At 32.7% G+C, this 18,708-nt stretch overlaps 1 protein-coding gene across 1 annotated transcript; it reads right to left on the bottom strand.

The window, feature by feature from the left end:
* Window positions 1-4,929: 4,929 nt before the first annotated feature.
* LOC135846392 (sodium/potassium/calcium exchanger 4-like) lies at window positions 4,930-18,568 on the bottom strand. The gene is made up of 11 exons (XM_065365468.1): window positions 18,402-18,568; window positions 17,794-18,017; window positions 14,071-14,259; window positions 12,002-12,192; window positions 11,747-11,894; window positions 11,076-11,192; window positions 10,928-10,990; window positions 9,919-10,131; window positions 9,512-9,613; window positions 5,739-5,965; window positions 4,930-5,605 (listed from the first exon to the last, which is right to left on the bottom strand). Exons 2-11 carry the CDS (start codon window positions 18,002-18,004, stop codon window positions 5,516-5,518), a joined length of 1,551 nt encoding a protein of 516 aa, XP_065221540.1. The 5' UTR covers window positions 18,005-18,017; window positions 18,402-18,568; the 3' UTR covers window positions 4,930-5,515.
* Window positions 18,569-18,708: the final 140 nt, after the last annotated feature.

Genomic DNA, 18,708 nt, shown 5'->3' with positions numbered 1-18,708 from the left:
TCCTCTAATCAAAATTTGATTTTCTTAGAACTCGTTTTATCTCAAACCCACTTTATTCTATTTTTAAATATTATTTTTGAGGGGCGAGGGAAGCTATAATCAATTTTGGACAACACTCTCGATATATGTACCCTGCATATGGAGAATAAATTATGGAAACTTTATAGGAATTCGAAAATTTCCTCATTCGCATACTAATTTATGTAGGTACTTTAAAGTCGAAAAAAAAAACAACTCGATGAGGGAGTGGTTTTAAAAAAATATGGAATAAAAATGATGGTTTTAGTATTACCTACTCGTAGTATGGTCATTGCGTATCCCAGTGATTGATCAGATTCAGAGCATATCTACCTACCGTGAAAAACATGGCAATAGCTCTAAGCGATAGATATCCTTAAACGAGCGTCTTCTTTCAAGGTCTTTGAAATATCATCGTTCAAAATAAATTGTATGTTATACTTTATTAAAAATATTCATTGTTTTGCTCTCATACACGCGTAATTGATTATATTGTAAATAAAGTATGCGTTGGCTGGCACGTGTTTTGCTGCGGCTGCGGCATATCCAATTTTTTCCCATATTATGAGATTGTATTACCTACATATATGCCTATCTCGACTATTACAGTTACACTTAGAGTAGTCTAGGTAGTTGATTGTGTTGTGAAAAATTTCATCTACTCGTTTATCCGGGTAAAAGTTCAATGAATTTTAGGTGTGCAAAAACTGGTTTTCAAGAGCTGACATTGTATAGGGAGGAGAAAATTGGCGAATTTTTTATGTAATCGAAAATCTAGTTTATCGTTTTTAATTGTAGGGTTATCAAAGTTCAACCGAAGAATGGAAAAGAATTTGACTTGATTTTTTTTTGAGAGGTGGATCAGGTGGATGTAAATACTCAACTATGTAGAATGAAATACGAGTTCACTTGGGATATTTTGACTGGCCATCGATTCATTTTTTAGTAAGTACCAGGTACCTAACTACTTGGAATCTGACGTAATTACACAGGACATAAGTAACACATATGTCATTCTTCTATATACTTACTCGATGATGAAAAAAATTACACGCTGTGACATGTCAATTGTTAACCACGGAGTTATCCTAAAAAACAACATAAGTACTCGTATTTGTATGAAAACACCTACGCCAAAGAGATGAAAAGCCATCGCGCATTTTTCATCGACTCAATTATTAATAACAAAGCTACGACAATTTTTTCCCCTTAACCAAGATTCTCATTCGTTAGTTACCATTGTTCGAATCTCTAACCTTGAATATTTTGAATTTTCACGGGCTATAACGATTTGGCCGGTATCTTTTTTGATGGAGTATTTTTGATACACTTGTTCCGTGTTTTTTTCTCTCTTTCTTTCTTCTCTCGTATAAACTTTAAAATGGTAATTATATCTTGGCGATTTGAAATATTAAAAATAATTATAGTCGTTAAAAAAAATTTAAAAAGAATGCATTAAGCTTACATAATGATGGCGGCGACAGCTAATAGACTTGTTAACCGTATGTGCTACTTGTATTCGGTAATAACAATCGTCATTTCTTTACAATTTGAATATTTGATTGTAAAATCAGTCACAGCTGACAGAATTTTTTTTGACGTGTTTACATTATGCATTTGAGCAAATTTACGCAAATGAATTTATCATTCGCGTCTTCGGGCAAGTTCACGAATTTTCATTCGGGTGCAGCTGGTCAGGTATAAGTGGTATGGTGAGCTAAGAGCTGGACCTCCTGATGGGCGTTGGGAAGAAAATTTTCCATAGTGTTGGGTTTTCTTGTCGATCTGCAGAATTATCTCAAGGTCCTCCGGAATTGTAGAAAATAGTGATTCCTTATTGAGAAAATAATGGGCGTGATTTCAAGGTGAATGGAAGCTCGAGCAGAGGTGAATTTACACGATGAGAATTTTTGCGAATTATTTTGAGTTCAGTTATGCTGTTTGTATAAATTTTCGTGGAAATTATAGGAAAATAAGTATACGAGTCTGGAATAATTACAAGAAAAATCATTGTTGATTTCTGTCCGTTTTGTTACTTGAGGTTGTGCACTGCCTTTTCCGTGTTACGATTACAAAGCCCTGCTTTTGATTAAAATTGTCCAGTTTCGCTTTCTGCCAAACCAAAAGTAAAAAAATTTGACCTTTGTAAAAATTGTCAAAAAGTACTGTTTCTTGGCAAAAATTGGTAAAAATCGTTGCTCGTTTGCAGAAAATTCCGAATGTTTCACTTTTGAAAAAAAATTAGATACCAAAAGTCTCGCTTTGTAATTGAAAATTGCCTACAAAAAACCTTATCATATTGCCAATTTTCAGTTTTGCTTTTCGCTTCAAAAAAGTCATTTTTTTACCAATCTGTAGTAAAAAAATTCACCTTTCTGACATATATTTCAAAAAAGTATCGCTTTTTTACCAGTAATTTCCATAGGTCTTAATTTTTACCAAAAATGGACAAAAATTCTTACTTTTTACCTAATTGGTAAAAATTTTGTTTTTTTCACAAAAATTGCAGAAATTCTCAATATTTTGCTAAAAATTGCTAAAAAGCTTCACTTTTTTGCCAAATAGCAAAAAAAACAGTTTCACGTAATTTTTGCTAAAATTATCAAAATCTTACTTTATTAATAGGGATGTAGAAATTGTCAGAAAGTCTTACTTAATTTTTGGAAAAAGTCATCATTTCTTGCCAGTAATTGCCAAAAAGTCTTGCTATTTGCTGAAATTATCAATGTCGAGTGCTAATCGAGTTTTATTACTTTTCTCATTTCAATTGAAATATTTATTGTTTCGTCTTTTTGTTTTGAATTGTACTTACCTAATTGAAATAATTTTTTTTGTGTGTTTATAATTACTAGAGTATTACACCCTAGGCGAGGTTTTGCCTCTGTTGCAGTTTTTTTCCATGTTTTTCTTTCATCTTGTAACTTTTTTGTTGCTTTTTTGAATCTTTTTGGTTACTAAAAGTAATCTCTTTTGGAAAAAATTGAGTACAAGTCCTAAAAATTACCGTTGGTATTTACCTAAAAATGAAATTACCGTTGGTAATTACCTACAAATTACCGTTGGTAATTACCTACAAATTACCGTTGGTAATTACCTACAAATTACCGTTGGTAATTACCTACAAATTACCGTTGGTAATTACCTACAAATTACCGTTGGTAATTACCTACAAATTACCGTTGGTAATTACCTACAAATTACGCTGGTAATTACCAAAAAATTACGGTGGCAATTACCAAAAAATTACGTTGGTAATTACCTAAAAATTACGCTGGCAATTACCCAAAAAGTACGCTGGTAATTACCTAAAATTACTGTTGGTAATTACCCACAGATTACCTTTGGTAATTACCTAAAATTACCATTGGTAATTACCCACAGATTACCTTTGGTAATTACCTAAAATTACCGTTGGTAATTACCTACAGATTACCTTTGGTAATTACCTAAAACTGAATTACCGTTGGTAATTACCTAAAATTACCTTTGGTAATTACCCAAAAATAAAATTAACGTTGATAACTACCCAAAATTACCGCTGTGTTGGTAATAAGAATAACTCAAAATCACTGGTGGTAATTACGCCAAATGACCGCTTGTATTTACCCTAAATTGCCGGTGGTAATTACGCAAATTTACAGGTGCTATCGTGCTAATTATTGAAAATCCCAATGGCAAGTTCCCAAAGTTTACCCAAAATTACCAGTCATTTTTGAACTTGTACAGTAAATCACCAACATTTACAAAAAAAGGAAATTATTGGTAATTACCGCAAATTACCAACATGAAAAATCACAATTTCATGGTTTTGTAACAAGATAATTTTTTATTGAGGAAGGAAGGCTTACCTTGAGGTCCTTTTACTTCTCGACAGCTCTAATTCTCATTTTAAAAGAACAGACTTAAAAAAATGAGGGTTAGGTTGATAATTTTTGTAAAATCTCCCCATTAAGATTTCAGAAAAATACTAAAATTCAAAAACTATTATAGGCATTAAAAAAATTTGCATTCTACAATAAACATATGTGTTTTCTGTGTGTATTTCTTCAATTTCAAAAAAAAAAAAAAATAGGATGGAAGGAAATTGAAAACGCAGTTATTTTTCTTGGAATTTTGACACAATTACGTTTTGGTCTAGAATTCTCAATTTCATTTTTTTTTTAAATTAAAAAAAAATAAAAATAGAAAGCAGGCGAGTATGACCTTTTGCCACATGTTATGTAACATCCTGATCAAAGTCACGTGAAATTTTCCCCTTAGTGAGGTTTTATTTTGAAAACACGTATCGTATTTGAAATTTGTTTTCAGAAGAGAGTTTCATTTATTTTGAATACATCTTCATTTTTTCGAGTTGTACCTGAATCTACGCCAAGAAATTTGCATAAAATTTTATAAACTGTAGTTCCTTCAAATCAAATTAACTATCCATGTGACACGCCAGGTAATACTTTTTATCTCAACGAAGTCATTAGATGACCTGGTCAATTCACGACTCGATAAAAATTCAATAACTCATCGCAGAGAGTTACCAGTTAAACAACTTGACGCTGGAATCTGCGAAAAATGCACCAGAGGGTAAATCAAGGATACCTTGAAGTCTGGATTCCCGCTCCTCTCACCTCTTCTTAGCCACTCTAATCATTCAAACACATCTAATAACACTACACAGTACACAGTCTACAACACACTATTACAGAGGTATAAGACTTAAGAGTACCTGTACCCGACAGCAACCTGTACACAGATTATGTTGTTTATTCGCGAGCCTATTGTCCTTCGCTATACGAACCAGGAGGCTGATAATTTGGTCAGTTTCGAACATATGTACCTATTTTAAATTAATAAGACCGGACCGTAGCATCGAAGTATTACGAAATTTCGAAACGATAACCCAAAATAAAATACTCCCACTTCGAAAAAAAATCTTTATTAAAATCATCATTTGGGTAAAAAGCAATTCTTAAAAAATACAAAAAAATACACGTAAAATATCCACACATAAAATTAAAAATTGGTAAACAAAATTTTAAAATTATACAAGATGCCCTAGTTTGACAGTTCGCCTGGCTAAGGCCACCATTTATCTTGTCTTTATAAGAAAATGAGAATTAAAAAAAAAAACATTGAATTTATAAATACCTGCGTGAAACATTTCATGATTTATTTACTAACGACGTAATACGTATAGCTGTAGAGGTGTAATCCACTCGTGTCTATGGTATTTATATTTGTATTACATGCAGCCTGGCTATACTATAGTATAAAGTTGATCTGTATTTGTATTTTAACAACGTTCGATAGATAATTGCCATTTTTTTCACCTCTCCTCGAGGTACAAACAAGTCGGAATTTTTTCATAGTGTCTTCGTTTTAGTGAAAAAATTAATTCAAATTAGGTAAATGCTTCGATTGATATGTTTATCAGTTGGTAATTTATCGAGTCAGCGACGATAAACTGGGACTAGAGTATAATGTGTGAGCTCGAAGATGATTTTTTTCAATGATTCTCCAGCCAAAAAAATTGCAATTCTATGTAGATACTGACGCCGATAAATATCAAATACAGTAGAACAAACAGCCATCCAGCCTGCAAAAAATACAAAATAAAAAATGAAAAATTTCCCATGATATAAAAGTATATAAACATGAATTTGCCTGCAGCTTGGATTATTGGCAAAATATTGTGATCTGATAGACCTATATTATTAACGAATGCTCACCTTTATCTTTAAACGAAACCGGTTCACTAGTAATATTGTAAAAACTACGATTAATGCAATGACGACGATGCAAGCGGTGTACTCGATACCTCCGGAAGATATGGTTATGCTTCCAGTGTGCGATTTTTCGAAAAATGATATTTTAATCAACCAGGGAACTCCGAGACACATGAGAATTGCGAAAGTATTCGAACCAAAGGCATTGCTAAGCGCCATCGTTCCATGACCTGAGAAAAAAAAATGAAATTACGCAAATTATTAGGAATATTTCTTGAAAATCCATGTTTTTGGAAGGTGTTATGATGACACATCGACGTAGGAGTTCAAATGACCATTTTTAGCTCGAGTTAATGAACTTGAGTATAACACTGGTACAATTACTCAAGGCCAACCTATGATACCATATAACTACTACTCCTATTACGTCTAATGTACGATTAAAAAATAGGTGTGGGTTATTAATAATAAACACAGCGATGACCGATTTATAAAATATACCTATGTATTCTTCATTCTATTCCTCCCACCACTCGCCGATAACTCATTGATATGTTAATTTCTCCAGATAGTAGGTAATTGTTCCTGGTTTATCTCGCTAATACTTTGATGGAAAAAAATGCGAAGGCAGTGCGAGGATGTGGTTTACCTTAATTTTTTTTCCATATCTAAAGATGTTATAATTATTGAGTTTTGATTTTGATTATAAATAGGCGGTGATGAAAAATTTTTTTTATCTTCGTCGAACAATTTTTAAAATAAGATAGTTGACTTGGAACAGGTTTCATGTGGGTTTGTTTATATTTTGTGATAATTATACAAATTCGCGGTATTTACCCCATTGCGTAACAGTTGGAAAATAATTAAAGGAGAAATTTTGTAAATGGCTTCCGTACAAAGACTTGAGAAAAAATTTATTGATCATTTTATCGTACCTATTAGGTTTCCTGCGAATGCTTCGTAAACAATTCTACGAATCACAGGTTAGAAAATACGAAATTTTTTCCATCTCAACACAACATTTCATGAGTTAAAAATTCGTACCTACGTGTGCCAGGTACGATTCTACTTATGATACGATATTTTTCTCGAGAAAAAAATAAAATGGAAATAGGTAAGTAGGTATGCGTCTTGTAAACGGTGTGTTGGGGAAATTCCATTCCAATTAGTAGAATAATAGAATTTTTCTTTGCAAATAAGTATATGAATTTTTTCAACCATCACACGTGCTCCCGCCCCCCTTCCAGCTCTTCTTCGTTCTCTGTGAAAAAGGAAAATGTTGAAAGAGTATAGAAGAGGTTTCCTTGTAAGTACATATTTTGGAATTCAGTTACATCTTAGATGACCCTATCATAGAGTAAAGTGACGAGACTATTTTATGTACTTTGGACAATAAAGGGAAGTTTGAAAACATTGGCATGGAATGAATTTTGGTCACTAAAACGTATCGTCAGAGGCCTTTTTATAGAAAACCTCAAGTCTTTTGTATTGACTCAGTTTCAACTGACCGGGGGGGGGGGGGTTCAAACATGGGTGGATGACAAAATCAAGAAATATATCAAATCAAAATTAACAAACGACAAGGATCTGGGCAAGGAAACCTGAAAAAAAAAAGGAAGGAAATGGAATAAAACTTTTACTGAATTGGCTTAGAAAGCTGGAAATTGGTATGTGTCCTATTTTGAACCCCCTAAATCGATTGAAAATTGTTTCGAAATTTTTTAAGCATTCCTGAAGCCTCCAGAAGATTTTTAAATGTTGAAATTTCCACTAAAATTTTAGAAAAATGGTGTCATACTCGGTCTCTAAGATCACTGTTTCAGTCGCATTTATAAGTGTTAAAATTAATTTGGACAGTTTTTATAGCACTGCTTAGAAATCTGGAATTCCGAATTCCTAAAATTTTACTGGAGGTTTCAGAACGGCTTGAAACTGCTTTCAATCGACTTGGCCAGTTAAAGTTGGAGCACAACGTAAATTTTAGCTTTACAAATTTCATCAGGTGAAATTTTGTGAAAACTCAATTTTTCCAAAATCTGGTGAGAGTCTCCAGAACTTCTCAAAACGATTCGAAACAATTTTCAATCGATTCGGGAGGGGGTTTGGTTGTGGTCAAGAATGTACATATCAAATTTCAACTTTCTTGGTCAATTTGAAAAAATTTCAATTTTTCAATTTTTTTGCCTAAAATTTGTTTTATAAAAATTCACCAAAAATCAAAAAATGCACTTCAGCAGCCGAAATTTGGGCTTGTGGTACACTTTTGCATGGTATTTCGATTTAGCTTTGTTATGTCTAGAAAATACGACTCTTCAAGTTTTAACTCCTCATTGTCAGTAGATTTTTCTACATTTTCGTAAGACTTGAAAAATCTCTGTTCCAACTAGTTGCTCATAAATAAAAAAAGAACGACCTCAAACTTTGAGAAAAATGAAATGTCGGTAAAATACTTATATTCAAAATTTTGGCGTCAGGGCTCGTATTCGGTCCCACTTGATTTTTTTTTACAAATTTTTAAAATTTTAATTTTTTGAAGAAGATAATGTTGATAGGTACTTGACATTAATTAGTGATTAATTTATGAAAGCATTACTGCACTTTTTCAATATTTTCTAACTGGCTGCACTGCCTTTTCAACAAAGGTTTCCGAAACCGTGCCTCATGCTAGAATTATCAAAATCTCGACTACTCTCAAAAATAGCGAAAAATCTCGCCTTGAATATTCAAAATTGCCAAATAGTTTCATTTCTTGCTAAAAGTTTATCGCTTTTTCGACAAAAAATTCCAAAAAATCAAATTTTTTTCAGAAATTACCCAAAAATGTTGATTAAGATTAAAATTATTAAAGAATAATTGAGTCTCACGTTTTTTAAAAAATTATCAAGTCTCGCTTTTTTACTAGAAATCGTCAAAACAAAATTCCTACTTTTTGTCAAAATAATCTAATAACTTGATTTTTTGACAATAATTGTCAAAAATTCTTGCTTTTTCAAAAATTGGCCAACATTTTTGTTTTTTTTTAGTGAAATTGAAAAAATTGGTCAAAAAAAGTGCGTATTTTTAGATAGAAATGTAAGTCACGCTTTTTCAACAATAATAATTTGTCAAAAATTCTTGCTTTTTAGGAAAATTGCTACAATATTTCATTTTTTTTTTGCAAAAAATTTCAAAAAGTCTCACCTTATTTCAAAAATTGTCCAATAATCGTTTTTTGTATCGCAACTTTTTTTTGAGAGGGGGGGTGGCATTTTTTTGCATTAAGTAACATGTTTTTTTCGTGTTTTGTCATTTTTTTGGTGATTTTCAGTTTTTTTTTGGGGGGGGGGGAAACCTTGATACGAGCCATGGGATTACTTCTTCTGACAAGCACTCACACGTACTTATTAATACATAGATAGGTACATTACATTTCAATTTAAAGAAAAAAAACAAGTTGTCGTCAAAAATATTTCACTGTGCACACAAAGTCGAGCCAATTTTTGTACCGTCGCGATTACCTATGGTCTATGGTATTTCACAAAGGTCCCAACGACTATAAAACAAAAACCAGTTAATCGAAGTAGTAGCCCTTTTGTTATTTTCCCACACTTTGATTTTTCTCCTCACCTTCCGCTTCCTGTTTAATATTTTGCATATTTATTGGAGGAGAAGAAAAAGAAGAAGAAAAAATGCGCTTACCTGCGCGAAGAAGTATTCTATCTATCTAAATACTCGCACAAGTGTACCCATAGTAGAATCAAATATACCATATGTATGTGCGTATTACCGGTACTAACCTTGATTAGCGACAATAACTCCGGATATAGTTTCTGGTATACTCATACCGGCGGCTAATAGAGTCAAGCCCATGACCGACTCCGGCATTGAGAGTTTATTTCCTAAAACAGTCGTATGCATCTTTGGTTAAGTTATTAGTTTTATGTAAATCACTATAATTTATAAAATTCAGCCGATTGAAAATTTCGATCAGGTTATACAAGGTTAATAGTTGGCTGGAAAAATTCGCATTCGCGTCTTTTTGTTGTGTCTCGTACTCTACTCTCGTACACGTACCTACCTATTGAAAGGGCAAGTACATGTACGACGTGATTTAAGAAAATGTACCTGTACCTGTATTTACTTATGCAATAGAGCCATAGGGATAGAGGGAGGTACCTCTACCATTACGAATACGAGTACTTACCGATTAAGTATATCATCCATGATATACTGTAGCATAAGACGCCAATCCATGCAACGCACATTGCGAATGTAATTACGTACAGGATCGAATACCTGCTATTCCAGAAGGTTGGAATGGTCATCCGTAGGATGGTGATTATTGGCCACATCAGAATCCATTCGATTTTCGCCCATAAGCTGCGGTGTGTGGGCCATTGAGCCATCGTGTAGAATTCTGAAATTAAAATCGAGAAATCGAGTCTGATTAGAATCGAAGAAATTATCATTTTAATGCACTCGAATGAAAATAAACGTTTGCAAATTAAATAACTTGTATGTTAATGGAATTTTTATTTTTTTTTATGTTTCAGCGTGGTTTTTTTTGGAAGATGCAGATTGTACAGAGTGGGGTTATGGGATACGTTCAACGAGTACCTAACTTCGTCAAATTGGAGTTAAATTCGTGAGTAACACAGATCTTTTATTGAAATAACGTGGGAGTGAAAAGTGAAAGTGTTTCAATTGTTTGATAAAGCTCTCAAGATTTTTGGAATAGGTCACTTGAATATTCCCTTTTCTCACTTTTTGAAACTTTTTTCATTTTTTTACAGTGATCAATTTTACTAATTTTCAAAAAATTTTCTTTGAATTTTGCCAAATGAGATTTTTTTTCAATTTTTAAAATCATTTTTAACGACTTTTGTTTTGATCCTTATCTATTCAACTTCTCTTTCACTCAAAAAATTTGATGTCAAGTTGATGAATTTTTCACAAAATTTTAAATAATTTTTGTATTTTATCAATTTTTACGAGATGATACATATTTTACCATTTTTGCGTTAAATGAAAATTTTTTGAAATTCTGGAATGAGGGGAAAAAATTGTGAAAAAACAGAACAAAAAAATTCAGAGATCTGATATCTGAAAACATTTTTTTTTTTCCCATGAAGCTATTGATGGATAACTTTATAATGTGTGCGAATCTCGTTGAAATTTCAAAGTTGGATCCGCAAAGAAAATATTGCACTAACCTGGAGTATGATCTTCCAACACGTAAAATACATCTTCCACACTCATGGAAATTTTCAGACGACCTGTAATAAACTAAAAATATTATACTTTCTTTAAGAAAACTTTGAAGAAATTCCCACATAGGATGGATAAAAGATGAAATTTTACCTGGTTTCTGTAACAGAGGTATAATCGGCTCGATCAGTCTGGCAGCGGTGCGTTTTCGATGAATGGCCGCCATCATAGTTTCAAATTTAAATCGCAGGTCATCGTTGCAATATAATACTGTAAATTGAAAACCACATTACGCCGTTAAATAAACCTATTTATGCAATTCTATCGACACGCGTGTCGGTTTTCATAGACTGTAGTGGTTTAAAAAAAGCCAGTTGAAATCAGTTGACTGGAGAATTTGAATCAACTTTGCTGGCAGTGGAAAATTCCTTTCGAATAATTATCGACGTATTACTAATTGCAAAACAATTTTCGGGGTACATTATTTTTTTTTTGGCAATTTGGAAACCTAATGTAGCCTACGTGCTATTAAAAAAATTTAATTGCATCTAAAAATAATTCATTCGAATTAACCCTTTGTTTGAAATAGGTATCTTACTAGACGTTGTTATTCATATAAACCCTCGAGATCATTTAAAATAGAAATACTCATTGTGTTTTACATCCATCGTTCATAATCCTTCACCGGCGTCTCGTTTTTTTTCATCTATTATCAGCCAGCAAATAAAGATAATCCACTCGAAAACGTGGCTTCATACGCGATAAATAAGCTTTTTATGCACAAAAAAAATTATAAAATAAATGGTAAAAATTAATACACGTACCTAATAAATAAATCAAGTAAATGGTTATTAATATAGCAGCTTCATACCACAGGATTTCACCATCAGCTAAAGTCACTACCAGTGCGAGCAAGGCAACCAGATATGCCAAAGTGTCTCGAGTAATCGGCCAATAGTCTAGTTTTAACATCTGCGACGGATAAATATCATTTACTTAGCGTTTTGTTATTAAATCGAGTGCATGTACAATTATGAAGAGATACATATGAGTAACTCGAGTGGGATCTTTATGATTACCTTACTTGAAGTAAACAATATACAAAGAGCAGGAACTATGAGAAGAGCATATAGTCCGGTACCGAGTACAGTTCCAACGCCTACGTCGCTTTTCGTGAGAAATGTTGCTAAAATGTTGACGAAAAGTTCCGGCGATGAGGAAGCTGCCGCCATTAATGTTGCGCCGGCTACGTCTGGACTCCAATCGAGAGCTGAAAAATAATATGATGGCGAATTTGACTGATTTAATTTTAGAAAAGATTGTTACGAAATTTGAGGGAAAAAACTGAACATTGAATTTTGACAGCACACTGTACTTTTTATAACTCCCCTCTCCCGTATATAAAATTTGGGGTTCGAGGGACATCGAGTGGTCGAATTCAGAAAATTATCAAAGTTACTATAGATTGCTGAGAGACCCACAGGTAGTCAGGCGACGTTGAGAGGCCAGACAGGAAGACAGACGACCTTGAGAAGCCAGACAGACGGGTCAATGACATTAAGTGGATAGACAGTCTGGCAGACGACCTTGAGAAGAGCCACAGGCCTGCAGACAACCATAAGAGGCTGGACTGACGGATCAGTAACCTTAAGAGGCTATACAGGAAGACAGACGACCTTGAGAAGCCGGACAGAGGTGTCAATGACCTTGAGAGGGAGACTGGCAGACAGACGATCTTGGAAAGCCAGGCAGAAAATAATGTCAATAGGCTGAAAATTTGGTCCGGATGATTAAATCAAACCAAACTTGATCAGATCAAAGTTTGGTGACCGAAGCCAGAAGCTCCAGCTTGGTCGGGATCAGGCTGACTCGGTCTGGATGATAATGCCTGATACAGCATTAAATCAACTTGACCAAAAAACATATCCATGATTTAAAACTTTCATTGGAGAGGAGATTTTACACACACTTTGAAGATTCGTTTGTTGCAATTTAAAATAACAGGAAGGCTTTTCTGTAATTTTTTCAAATTTTTAAATGGTGGCCTTCGACTTCTATTCTCATTGTGAGAAATTGAGCTTTCATTGAAGAAATTCAAGTTCAAATTTTTCCCAAAAATATAACAAGTCGAAAAAATTGAGCGAAATCGGCTTGACTTCAGTTTTGGTTTGAGATGGCAGGGAATGAGCTAAAAATAATTTTCTGAACTAGGTACCTATTCAAAAAATTATCTTGAGTTATGTAATCTTCATCATTAACACCTATAGAAATGTGAAGAAACAGGGGCAAATTATCATACTCTGACTTGAATTGCTAACATTTTTCAAGAATATGTGGAAAAAAATTGGAAAAAATGATTTTTTTCATATAAAGTAAAGACCAAGATGAGAAAAAAAATACTGAAAGTGATGCCTAACAAAATCTTCGAATAATTAAAGAAAAATAAAATGAAAAAGCTTAGAAAAGAAATACAAGAATTAGATCAGTAGGGAAGGTAAAGGTACCTAGACCTACGTTAAAATTTCAAAAAATTGTATAGTTTTAAGAACGATGAAAAATAGTAAAAAATTTTCAGAAAAGAACCCACAGAAACATTCAAACAAGTTTCAAAAATGATTTTCTCAACTTTAACAATTTTTGTAACTTTTTCAAGCCTTTCTATGACTTTCAGGTTTTTTTTCGCCATTAAAATAGGTAAAAATTACAAAAAAAAAGTAAAAATTGAAACATTTAATATTTTGATATTTTTTCAAATTATTAAAAATTTGAAGCATTTGTCTATTTGTCGAATTGTCAGATAGGTAAGTTAAGTACCTATTCAAGAAAAAAAATCTGAAATCCCAAACTACATTTCTTTTTTGATAAACATTTGATGATTTTATCACTCATACCTACTCTAAGCAAATTTTGTGTCGACTTGTGAGAAATTTATTGCGAAAAAAAATTGTTATTTGTATTAAACCCAATAAAATTTCAAGAAACCTGTTCAACTATGCACATTGAACCAATATCCATATCTCATCCAAAAACATTATACTACCTACAATTCGATTTATTTTCTATTTTAAGAAAAAAATTTCCATTTTTGCAACCAGTTCTAACCGGTTTCTTATCAATATTGTGCTAAAGTAAAATTTCATTTACTAACCGCTCGATATGCTTTGGATACACGGTACTAGGAAACAATCACATACGATGGTAAGACATAGGAATAAATACGCCATAATCACAACTGGAAATATTAAAGCTCCGGCATCTCCGAAAGGAAAACCCACAGTTGGATAATGATCTCCTTCTTTGAAGGTAATAAAAACTTTGGTATCATTTCCGGTATCGTCTGTAAAATAAAAGAGAAAAAATGCCATTAGTATAGTTGGGTGGAAAAATCCCGGAAATTGGTGTAAACTTTTGATGAATGTAAACACTCGTGGTCGAGGTTATTGACCATTGACCATTTCATAGTTAAATTGAGTGTTCAATATAGCATTACTTAGATGAATTTAAATCGTTGATAACAAGTTTAAAAAATCAGCGTGTGCTTGAAAAAGTGAGAATAAAGATGAGACGAGAAAATTAATATTAATTTTAAACAATGAATGTTGAAGGCGCTGGATGACAGTTTATTGAAAATGAGCCATGTTAACGTGTCATCTGCTAAGGTCATCTTTTAGAAGACTGAGATATTTGTGTGTATTTAAATTGAACTTTATGGTGTACATTTTTATTGGATCGTATTCGCAAAATGGGCTACACTGTGAAATAGAAGTCAGTCCATTCAGCTTTAAAATAACACGCATCTTTATTCGAATCACCTGACTATGAGTTCGAGGCCGAATTCAAAGAAAATATTTGCAGTTTCGATAGGTCCATTATTTTTACCTAATTTTTGTTTTGCGATATACGCTTAATCAAATAGAACAAAACCAACATACTGTTTTTATCTTGGATACAATTCACGTGATAATTTTATTTATAAATCGCCGCACTACTAAATTATTTACGTAATTAAAAATTCCATCATGCGTTTTCACCCAGTGGATACATGATACTTTGAAATCGATCAGGAAATCGATAACAAAGTACCTCGCATATTAACAAGTAAAAATCATTCATCTATTATTTTTTATAGGTAATTTTACACGTATCTGTAGGAGATGAATAATCAACCTTTTATTTAAATAAGGATTGTGTAATGTTTTCGAGTCATTTATCCGAATACCTACGTCAGTGTTTTGGTTTTTATGGTCTTTTTTGACGGCTAATCACCAAAAGGTATTACTAATTAGATCAAATGCTTGCACAGATGAAACTATATGTTGCTGTATCCAAGTCCATAAAAATAAACAAGTCACCCAATGTTGTGAAATTTTTGGATGTTTTTTTCAAATCCTTAATGGTAAACAAAATACCCAGAAATTTTTCCAGACAATTTCATCATTTAAGTGGTCAGTTGTTTTTGTTTTTTTTACTTTTTTCAAATAATAAATTTTCCAAGTTTCCGCCTTAACTCCCCCACCTAACATTTTTTTGAAGCAGCTTTTGATTTTCAAAGTCATAAAGAGTTCTCAATGTCATTTTGAAACGATCTGCGAGTGAATAAATTGAAATTTTTATTGTTTTTTTCATCTTATCCTAAGTATGTCAATTTGAATTAATTTTTTCTAAAAAGCCAACGTGGAGGGAGTTTTTAGGATAAGTTGCGAATGAGGCAAAAAATTTTAAATGTCAAAATATGTGAATTGCAGCTGACATTGTTTTTGTCATTTCTAAGTATTTTACGATGTTTATTTCTAAGAAAATAATATACAATTTTCAATTGTTTATCGATCCGTTTCAGTTTCAGTAAGTATTTCTCGCCTCGCACTTTTTGAAAATTCTGATATAAGGTCACGGTTAATTGTTTTGTCATCACATAGAATGTATTGTTGAATTTCGAGCTTGTTCGGTAGATATGGTGTTGACCTGAGAATAGGAACCTCTCATGTTATAAAAATATTTCAGCTGCTTAATCAAAAAATTAAAGATCCTACGAGGGCTTGACCAAAGAGCTTGTTATCATTTTGGAAAACATTCAAGTGTCAAAAGTGAAACTAAAAACGCTTTGGAAACTGGAAGAAGTCTTTGAAAGAAAATTCCCTGAGTTAAGCTGTCTAATTGCACATTTTCGAGATTTTGAGGATTTTTTTGGCAAAAACCTGGCACCCAAAAAATACACTTGGCTTCACTTACCTACGTCGAAAGAGACCCTCAAAACGCACTTGAAGTCGGAATAAGAGTGGGAAAAAAATATTCTCAAATTTGCATCTACCTAATTGCACATTTTAGAGATTTAGAGATTTTTTTTGAAAAAATCTGGCTCTCAAGAAATATAATTATGTTTCTTACTCATATCAAAAATCACCCTCAGAACACAGTCGGCTGTCTTTTAGTACATTTTCTGGAATTTAAAACATTTGTTTGAAGAAAATGGGCCCCAAAAATGTAAAATGTCATCATTTTTACTCAAGGCAAAATTGAATAGGTAACCGGTCATTTTAATTGTTCATTTGTGCAATTTTTGAACTATTCTGGAAAATTCAAATCTCATTGAACTCTCATTGGTTGGTTGGGGCAGTTGACATTTCTATGAAAGCTGCCTTGAGCGCGAGGAATTTCGTTGCCAAAAATATGTTTGCAGATTTTCTCAATTTTTTTCTATTTACTTCAAGTTTTTCAGATTTTTTTAATGAACAAAAATTTTACAATTTTTTGATATTTCAAACAGAGGTGCTCAGCTAAATACATATTGAATTATAGATATTATTTTTTCAACTTATTTCGATTTAGCTTTGTTTCAATTTTTTAAAAATTATACAAGTTTAATTTTTTGTTTTTCTTTTTTTTTGAAAATTGAAACTTTTTTTTCAAAGCCAAAAAATACCCAAAAAGCTGATTCCAGGTTTGCTTTTGAGAGGTTGGTTTGAGCTCCCACGTCCTCTTTTGCACCTCTACAAAAAAAAGAGAAGAATTTCGAGGTATCGTAGACACCTTAGACAGATTTGAATCTTGTATTACGACTAGAAATTGCTCAAATCGAGAAATCAATTTTCAATACAAAAAGATAACTGAATAAAACTTTACCCTTACTCCTCTTAATGCACATTGTGATTCATAAATCGAATATTTTCTTTGAGAAGAACAAAGCGATCTGGTATCTGATCTTGAAAAAAGTCATCACTATTTTTCAAGTTTGAAAATTACAAAAGGATTTGCCTACTCTCTAATACGAAGGGGAACTGATAATCAAAGAATCTCAGGTAGAAAGCTAAAATTCGTTTCGTACTTTATAGCCACTTTTCAACCCCTTGGATCGATTGGTGTTGGTTTTGGATTTGGTTTTGGATTTATCTGGAGTCTGTGGAGGATTTTTGGACTTTCTCGTCTTAAAAAATTTCATAAAATGATCCCAAATGAAATTCAACTTCTAATAAACTGAGATTAACTGTTCAAGTGATTCGTTTAATCGATTCACGAATAAATCTATCTCAAATTGTAACGAGTTGTTGATGTGATTTTTCTTATGTCTAAAAGAAAAACTTTTAAATACATTCAAGGCAAAAAAATCTGATCTACTAATTCCAAACAATAAATTACAAATCACTCTAAAACTTCCATTCAACTTACCCTCCCCCCTCCCCTCTCCATCATCTCCCATCCTAAGATCTAAATCAACCAATGCCATAGGAACTACCAGGCCCGTTGAAATCACCGATAAACTCGATAATTTCCTACGAAATTTCAAAACTCTCCCTACATAGTTCTGAACTCTAAAAATTCACCTACAGATTGTTATATGTACTTATTTTAAAGGTAAATCCAAACAAACACTTACTCTTATTTGAGGCAGTCGTTGAGGTGAAATTTTCACGTAATATCGGAAGACCAGTCGAAGTAAATGGTGCCGGTCTGGGCTGAGCATTTGAAAAGTACGTCGAGCAATTGATAAATAACCATATGGTGATAAGAAAGCGACAAAAACGAAACAACGGCCTTTTCACAAAAGTATCGCTGGCCCAGTGACGAACAACTGGACGACGATGCATTATGATAATTGACCTAAAATGAAAAATTGCATCACACCGGTTAAATTAACACCACGAACATCCATTTCGATAATTTTCATAATACGTATTTCGTCCTACGATTCGAAAAAAGAAACGAAAGTCTATTCTGTAAGCTCGAAAACATCAACGTTGGAACAATTTTAAACCACAAATGAAAAGAATCACAATAACTGTATCAAATATCAAAAGCACGTTCCTCGAAGTAGGCCTACATAATTATGTAATTTTCACTAGTTACCTACTCGTACCTATAATACCTATATCGATTGAGAGAGTTAAATTACTCGATTTTTTTTCTTGCATTTTTACACAGGTACGTTTCATTACGAGTTCAAAGTCCAACGTTGGGGTTTTATCGAAATGTACGAGTACTTACGAAAATTAAACCTGGCGAATCCAATGTTACAAATTCATATGTCACTCTATACAGATAAAAAAATTACATCGAAAATTAATAATATAGTGTTCGAAACGAGTAAAATAAACTTGCCGACGAGAATGGAGATCCGACGTAATGCAGCGCAAAAGTTCGACTACTTTGTAGGATTACGAGAAAAATCATCGTTTGATTCAAAAAACAAATTACAAAAGATTTATCTGTATTTGAGATAAGATATGGTTCTCGGGTGTTTATCAACACGTCTAAAATGTGTTATTTTTTCTCTCATTCTTTACCTAAATTC

The sequence above is a fragment of the Planococcus citri genome, chromosome 5 (genome assembly GCF_950023065.1).
Source record: "Planococcus citri chromosome 5, ihPlaCitr1.1, whole genome shotgun sequence".
NCBI lineage: Eukaryota > Metazoa > Arthropoda > Insecta > Hemiptera > Pseudococcidae > Planococcus > Planococcus citri.
Note: the sequence above shows the minus strand (reverse complement) of the source record. Positions and strands in the feature narration are given on the sequence as shown.